At 39.1% G+C, this 8,858-nt stretch overlaps 1 protein-coding gene across 1 annotated transcript; it reads right to left on the reverse strand.

The window, feature by feature from the left end:
- Nucleotides 1-1,964: 1,964 nt before the first annotated feature.
- On the reverse strand, nucleotides 1,965-4,856 carry lpar6a (lysophosphatidic acid receptor 6a). The gene has a single exon (XM_017696807.2). It carries the CDS (start codon nucleotides 4,074-4,076, stop codon nucleotides 2,985-2,987), a length of 1,092 nt encoding a protein of 363 aa, XP_017552296.1. The 5' UTR covers nucleotides 4,077-4,856; the 3' UTR covers nucleotides 1,965-2,984.
- Nucleotides 4,857-8,858: the final 4,002 nt, after the last annotated feature.

The raw sequence follows: 8,858 nt of genomic DNA on the forward strand, positions 1-8,858 counted from the left end.
TTTATTGTATTTTTTTAAACAAATGCTCTTTTTACAAGAATGGACATGAATTGCTTTTTAAAAATATGTTTTAGGCCAAAACCTTAGCTCTTAAAAACACTTTGCACATTTCGATCCTATCACCATAACACTGTAAAACAATTCAGATTTGACACGTTTATCGAGAATGGCGCATTTCGCGTCAAACCACTCTAAATGACTCTGTTTACGTCTTAACAGTCTAATCACACTGACATTTAAAAAAATTTTACCTTTAAACATTGATCAGAGTACTAAACAGCTGGAAAATACCTGTAAAGTGGCTGCAAAGTAGGGATGGACGATATAGAAAAATATAACATTATGAAACTTCAAAACATTTTAACAACACACTAGATGCATCTTATTATAAAATTATAAAAGCCTTAGCAGAACCAAATTTAAAACAAACTATCACAAAGATCATTACAACGACTTTTATTCAATATTTCATATACTGTGTAGCACTAAATCCAGGAAAACAGGAATACTTCAAATGCTGCTTGAAACTGTAATGAGGAATGCAGTTGGTGAGAGAACAGAAAATATCCATGTGCCCAAAATGTATATTTTGATGAAATGTGAGGTAAATGATCAGATTATCACTGTAAATACAGTCATATTGCGATCCCTACTACAAAGTGATCACTCCTAAAGGGCAGGTCGTCTGCTGACCCAGACCTCCTACAGACTGGAGTTCATTTGAACCAGATAGCAAGGGCAATAAATGAAGGACTTAAATAGCATGGCTCTGCTTCCCCAGCCACTCCCTACACTCTCATATGGGACTTGTTATGGTTGGCTCAGGCTGCTAATATTTACGAACCCTAACCTTTACAACTAGACACAGTGAACAACCATAAGAGCCACCAGCTCTGCTTTTGACAGTTAAATAAATGCTAAATTTAATGACAGGCAGTATATACACCTCACAGTTACTGTTGTGTAAATAGCAGCAGCTTCCTCAGTTTCCTCTTTTGCAGACTTCCTGCACATTATGTCTGAGCAATGTTTAGACATAGAATATTGCAATCAAAGTTTGCAGTAAATGGAGAAGCCCTACTGTCTATGCATCCATGTCAAAGTGTCCAAATGCATATGCTTGCTCTGGCTGAAGGATTAGGGAAATTAAACCCAACCATTTAGAGGAAAGAACTGGCACTGAGTCTGCCAGTGAAGACACTCTCTGCTAAAAACTGTATTGTAGTTTATTGTATTGTATCTTATTGTTATTGTATTGCATTGAATGGCACAGAGTTCTGCGTTAAACTCTGTTTCTTTTTCTCTTGGTGTCTGCAGTGACATATTTGTCTCTAGCAGTATCTGAGCCCAGGACCGTCTTTTTCTCTAAGCTTTTGGTAACTAGCAAAGATACTTTCTCTAGCTTGACAAAGCACTTCTTGTAAGTCGCTCTGGATAAGAGCATCTGCTAAATGCTGTAAATGTAAATGTAAAATGGTGCCATAACTAGCACTCTGCTGTCAGCTTCTAAACTGCTCCACTGGAAGGATAAATTGACCTCGCTCAGGACAGATCTCTAAAAGAGGAGAAACAATGGGCAACAATGAACTAAGTAAATCTGGTATTATTCTGCTAAAGAACTGCTGAAGATACTCAGGTGTGATTAGTTATTGGATTTTAAGTAACATGTGATTTACAGTTAATAAATAATTTGTGAAAACTCATCTAGAAAATATTTCCTACATATTTGGTGATCTTGCTTTGGCTTTTATGTTGAGCTCTTCAATATTTCATAATATATAACAAATAAGATATAAAACATAACTAATAAGTTTCGAGGAAGGTGAAATTGTATCCCTGTGTAGGTGCCATATCAATATTATTGCTTTATGATAGATTCAAAAAAACTTGAAGGAATTGTCTTCAGCTTCATAGCAGGGTTTGAGTATGAATTAGAGGAAGTTCGTTTGAAAAGAAACTAATACTTCTGCAGAGAAATTTTTATTTTCAAATATGGTATTGTAACAGAAAAACAGTGTACAGTGAAAAGTGAACTAATATCAGTGCAAAGTTTAAATGGTTGTATAAAGTGCCATTGAAAGTCTTTTCACTAATTAACACTATGACACTTCAGGAAGTTGTGATCTTTGATATTTAGTAAAAAAAAACAAAAAAAATGATGAGGTTCCATAAAAAATGATTGAATCAGTGCCATGTTTTAGTACATTTGTTTCACAAGTCAAAAAATCAAGTAGACATTTATGACTAGGACTTAGATGATGGTGCCATTTTCTTTCTTTCTTGGTATGAGCTTTGTTAAATGTCCATAATATGTTACTGATAAATATGTTACATGTGCATTCACTTAATAAACAGTGAACGCAAAGTAAGCGCACTAACCTTTACATTGTAAGAAATAATGGTAACACTTTAGTTGAACCCTGCTATATAATATTGGCATAAATATGCCATAAACATGTCATGGTTGATGTAAATTGCCATGTGCCATGACATGGTTATGTAGCCTTACATATCAGGATTCAAGCAAGAAGCAACCACAGTTTGTCATTTTCACAGTCAAATAATTACAGTTCATGTATCTAGACAAAAAGAAGGTTTTCAATAGCTAAATACTTTATTCCAAAGGGAGACACTTAGCGATAAATCCATAAAAAGACATGCTGTATTGATCTCAAGCATGTCTTGCATGGTATACAAACACCTGTCACAGGGCAGAGTCCATCAATTGCTCGATGCTTAAGAAAGTCACATAGATTCTTCCAAACACTAATTTGAAGTATCCATTAATTGAATGGCTCTTGTATCAAATATCCAATGACATCCAACAGCTTAGATCTTTTCAGTCAATGTACTGCAGTTTGCCCTTGCAGTCAACATTTAGGAATTTACAGCATGAATTCAGCAACATACAGCACATTTATTAAAGTAATGTCATTTTTGATTTGCACACTGTATTATTGTGAGCTGCCATCATTAAAGTCTCTTCACGCATTGGACTCATTGAAGAAAATCTTGCTTTTAAGGGACCTCAGGCTGAAACTGAGGCTGGAGCTGGTCTCTGATTGCAGAGCCTCTGAGAACTTTGTGTCGTAGAAACGGTCACCCTGCGATTTCCTCCTAATGGAGTTTTGTATAGTCTCTGAGGTGAAATAGTAGACGACAGGGTCAAAACAACAGTTAGTTACAGCTATACACAAGGAGATTGGATAGATGGTTCTGACCACAGACTCTGCCATGCAGCCTCCCAAAATTTTGGTCCGTACCAGCGAGTAGAAGACGAGGTTGACATTATAAGGGATGAAACAGAAACAGAAGATCAAAAGGTGCACCACTATCATTCGCAAGATCTTAGTTCTGTTCAGCCTCCCTCCTCGACCGACTGAGTGGGGCCTCCTCAGTGTCTGGAGAACCATGGCAGAGCAGATCACGTTGAGGAGTAGTGGTATAAGAAAACCAACTGTCTCTATGAAAATCACCACTTTGGAGAGATGTGCCTTCCATTGCTTGGAGGAGAAGTTCTCGAAGCAGAATTTGACGGAGGAGTTGCTGTGGGATGTGGTGGAGTTCAGCAAGAACCCTGTAGGTAGACTCCCCGACAGCACCAGTGCCCACACAGCCAAGCACACAATCTTGGCGTTGCGTTTAGTCCGAAGCCCCTGTGAACGTAAAGGGTAGACGATAGCCAGGAAGCGGTCCACACTGATGCAGGTGAGGAAGAGGATGCTGCCGTACATGTTCGTGTAGAAGAGGGAGACCGAAATCTGGCAGAGCAAATGACCGAACGGCCAGTCTTGTCGGATGAAGTAGAAGACTCGTAATGGTAACGTGAGCACAAAGAGCAGGTCTGACACCACAAGGTTCATCATGTAAGTGGTGGTTTCATTGCGGAGTTTCAGAGAGCAGGTGAAGATGTACATGGCTGTTACGTTCATAATGAGTCCCACCACAAAGACAATGCTGAACACAATGCTATAGAGTGGATACTTGAATCCGTCGTTCTTTTGGCATTCCACCAAATCCATGGGATTGCTGTAACTGTTATTACTGCTGCCCATCTGCAAGGTGATGTTGTGCATCTCTCCAGTAAACAAGAGTATGGTGTTTCATAGAAGTTATGTGAAAGTTACACAATGGAAGGATTTCCCTCGATCCTGAATCCAACAGGAATGGTCAATGCAACATAAAACAAAGGGTACCACAGGCATTCCTTTAAGGTGTCTCTGTCAAAATGCTCTCTCCGGGACAAAGAGGTCTCTTTTATGTGCTCCCCTCTTTAGTCGCAAGCATTTGAACGCTTCCCTTCGGGATTGTCCAGAGGAGCCACTGGGGTTAGCTGATGGTGAAAGCAGTCCTCCCCAGAGACAGAAGACAAGCTCAGGCTTCCTCCTACCCTCCCCCTTCTCCTGCCCTTTCCCCAGCCACCCCAGAGGACCCCAGCCCAAAGGTAAGGGAGGTCCGTACTCACTCAGAAACTCACACAACTTGTCCGTGCTGATTAATTCTGTCTTTGAGAACCAAGATCCACAAGTCACTCCTGTCTGACTGACTTGAAATCCACTCAAAATGTATCCCCGTGAAGAAAAACATCAATGCTGTTAAAAATCACTGGAGAAAGTAATCCAAAATGGTCCAGAAGTTGTCAATCCCCAGTGGACATCTGAAATATTCCAACACTGAAAGCAGTCCCTCTTGTTTTTGGAATCACACAGCTGATTCTATTTAAACACAGGCACTCATAGCACCTGTGGAGTCCAGCACACTGTGACCACAGCATGTATCCAACACGCTGCTTCACTTCTACTCCCTGACTGTATGACGGTGTGAAGGTACAGCCTCTCTCCATAGGCTGTTTCCTGCCCCCTCCTTTCCCTCTCTCTCTCTCTCTCTCTCTCTCTCTCTCTCTCTCACTCTCTCTCTCTCTCTCTCTCTCTCTCTCTGCCTTGGTATCTCCGCCTGCAACAGCCTGAGGGGCATTCTGTGGTTTGTACGTTGAAAGTATGTGTGTGGGGGTGCAAAGATTGAGCGGGGGTGAAGGTGGGGGGGATGGGGTCATTAGCTGGAGCTTTATCTCATCAAGTGCTTTTGAGTTTCATCATGGCCCCTCCCACCACATTTCATACAGTCTTCCCTTTAGTTATTTGGAGTATAAACAGAAACTGAAGGATCAGACTGAAGGGTAGGAGCATGTGGTACAGTGGGCAAAGTTCAGTTTTTTCCTTTCCTTCTGGTGGACATGGAACTAAAAAGAGTTGCTTAGAGCGGAAACGTCTTCACCGCAGCATTGCCTTCTGTAGCTCGGGTGTGGATTATGAGCTGAGCTGCCTGAAAGAAGAGTTAAGGACTTGTAGGAGAGAAGTGTAAATAGTTGTTTGCAAGCCTTTGTCTTCTGACTTGCCTTTATCATGGCACTTTGCTGCTTTCTTTGATGTTCTACAGTCCCCACTTTTGTTATTAATGGCTTTAAGAAAGACTGGAACGTGGAGAAAAGGATAGTATAATACTTCACCTGTAAATCATGAAGTATAATTGTGCCATTGTGAAGTTAGTTGGTTAACAACTTTACTTAGTTTTACTACATTTATAAAATAAATTAGGTTGTTTGGTTTAGAGGTAATATTTTTAGCCAAACCAACCCATGGATATGATTTAATTTAATTTGCTGAAGAAGACTTTAGTTCTTATTATTTGTATTTGAGTTGAGGATTTTGCTAGCACATCCCACAAACGTACATTTATTAAACTCCACCAGCATCTTCATGCACAAAGGAATATCTTCAACAGCCCATTTCTTACATTTTTCCTATTTTTCTTCCTACATTTTTCCTATTTTCTAACCTCTATTAGAATTAAGCAAGCTGTGCCTTTAAGACTGATACACACAAACTATATCTGGTCTGATGGGCAGCATAAATGGGCAGGGCTAAAATGTAGACTGGGTAGGTGTGTATTTGTGCTTTGAATGCATTATTTTTCATGACATCACAGAAAGAGTGAATTGAAAACAGGCTGTTTTAGCAGCTTCCCATCCATGTATGGGTTGTGTTGACTGGGGATTGAACAATATGTTTGGAAAAGTTAACAATATTTACATTGTAGGTCAAACCTTTATAATTAAAAGATAAAGAAAATTCAGGTCTCCAAAACATGTTACTTATTTTCTGAAGCAGAAAAAAACAAACTGTTGCACTATCCATTTCCTATAATTCTCGGACCACCAGAACAATAGGGAATGCTAACACATCAGACGTGTAAACGAGTAAATGGCATCTAGCAAGTTTGGACTCATATTACACACACTTTATGACAAGTTGCAGCTTGCACAAGTACAAACCTTCAGAGGCACATACTATAAAGACAGATACAAGGACAGACACGAATACACTTTTATCCTCTGCATTTATGTTTAATCTAGAGTTGCAGAACCCTGATTATTATCCTGAACCTCTAAACCAAACCTTAAGCCTTACTGTAAATAAAAGCCTAATCTTAACACCACACCCCCTCCAAAAACCTCATTCGCTTAAGAAAACAATGTTTAAAAGCACGTTGTCAAATTTGCAGCTCTGAAATCTCCCCCTGAAAAACACCTAAAGTAAGACTTCCTCCCAACACAGACGTTCAAACATCTTAACACCCGTCACTGCTCATGTCTGAGTCCAAAGAAAACGGAACAGCAAGAAGCAACGTCAGCACAATCTTCAGCAGTACGCATCCTCATTTGGACTTTAGACCATCTTTCATGAGTCAAACACTTTAGCTGTTTGACCACTTGGTTGTTATGCCACTCATCAGGTAGTCCCACCAAGCATTAGGATACGTAGTAGTATTAGTAATACTATGTTATTGAGTTAAGTTCTGTTTGTGTCAATGGGATGACAGTGCAGTGAAGTGAGCTCAGTCTACTGCTCTGACTTGCCCTTGCAGATGTTACGGGTGTGTCTCTACCTGTTCTTGATAGACTCACTTTCAGTGCAATTTGAACCCGTGCCAACATCTGCTCATTCAGCCAGTCTGGGCCGTTGGCTCTCTCTTTCAGCAGTTCTTTGGAAACTGGTTATGGTCATAAGTGAAACCAAACATGTGAAAAAACTAGTTTGAAATAATCAAGTTTAAATATTTACATTTGTGCCACTTAGAGGACAAAACTGCCCCCAGTTTTATCCATTGGTAGCCCTATAAGGCATTCTAGGTCTTCAGAGAAAGCATAACGACGTCCATGTAACAAAAAATGCACATCTGTAATTTTGTCCCAATTTTTTATTTAAATTTTATTTTAATATAAGCATCATGTTTGTTAAATGGCCAGAGCCCAAAGTTTTATTACATCCATCTATACCCCAAGAATGGATTGAGGTCCCTGTAGTTATGGAAAAATAAGCCCTTAATATGTAATAAACCTGGTATTTTAATGGGTTAAACTCTGCAAGTATTGTAGTAATACTCTTATTTCATTGTAAAGTTTTGAAAACGAGTTCTGTTCTTGAAGCATGCAAAAGAAAATTATCCAGTTAGGATCACCTTCTCTGCAGTATCTAGTTAGGACTTCAGAAGCATCAAAAAGAAAATGTCATGGAAAATGTCATAAAACATGGAAACATGCAAATGTCTTTCTCTTCTCTATAAAGTCCAGATTTTCATGTGAATTGCCATTAACTTACCAATAACACACTTTTAGAGGGGCTGGCAGATGTTAACATTATCTAATAGGTTTGTTTTTTCTATTTTTTTTTTTCTTTGAGTTTGGATATTTATGGCAGACACTGAAGGACTAGCTCTAATAGTCATGGTTCACCACAGAGTTTTATACTTTTATAAATGTAATAAATCAATAAGGATCCAAAATGCATCACAGGCCACTTTCAAAAATTGTTTTTGTTATATAGCTTGGGAGTGGCCTTTAAAAAATTAAGAATATCAGTGATATATGTGGCTGGTTTTCCCATGCAGTCCATCAAGGCTCTTCAACTCATCCAGAATGCGGCAGCGCAGCTCGTCTTCAACCTCCCCAAGTTCAGCCACGTCACCCTACTGCTGCGCTCCCTTCAGTGGCTTCCTGTAGCTGCAAGCATGCTTGCCTACAAAGCCAAAAATGGAGCAGTCCCTGCCTACAATGGTGAAATCTCGAACTGTACCACAAGCCCTCCAAGCTTTGAGTACAGCTCGCTTGAGCCGACATCCCTCAAGGTGCGTGGAAGACAGGTGTCAAGACTGTTCTCTGTACTGGCACCCAAGTGGTGGTATGAACTCCTACTGGCTGTCTGTACAGCAGAGTCTCTTGCTGTCTTCAAACGCAGACTGAAGACACATCTCTTTACACAGCTCTTAAATGAGCACTGAATTAAGTACTGATTGTAATGTATTGTACTGCACTTATGTATTGTGTTTTATTGTATTGCACTGTTCTGTGTTCAAGTCTGTTCCTTTTCTCTCGGTATCTACAGTAACTTTTTTGTTTCTAGCAGTATCTGAGCTCAGGACTGGCTCTCTCTAACCTATTGGTAACTAGCAAAGATACTTTCTCTAGATAGACAAAGCACTTCTTGTAAGTTACTCTGGATAAGGGTATCTGCTAAATGCTGTAACTGTACATGTAAATATATGTATATAATAATAATAATAATACTTTTATTTTATAAAGCGCCTTTCAAGAGACCCAAGGACACTGTACAATACAAAAAAAGTAAAACAGAAATTCATTAAGATTTATAACAATATATAAAATAAACTAAGAAAAAGAAAAAAAATATATAAAATAACAACAATAAAAATAAAACAATAATAAAAGACTTAGCTAAAATAAATAGAAGTTCGAGAGAAATTCTCACTCAAATGCTAGCTGGAAGAGATAGGTTTTAAGA

Source organism: Pygocentrus nattereri, chromosome 17, assembly GCF_015220715.1.
Source record: "Pygocentrus nattereri isolate fPygNat1 chromosome 17, fPygNat1.pri, whole genome shotgun sequence".
NCBI lineage: Eukaryota > Metazoa > Chordata > Actinopteri > Characiformes > Serrasalmidae > Pygocentrus > Pygocentrus nattereri.

What these genes read in the sequence shown, in the direction of transcription:
- lpar6a (XM_017696807.2), bottom strand. Translation starts at nt 4,076, where the DNA reads ATGCACAACATCACCTTGCAGATGGGCAGCAGTAATAACAGTTACAGC.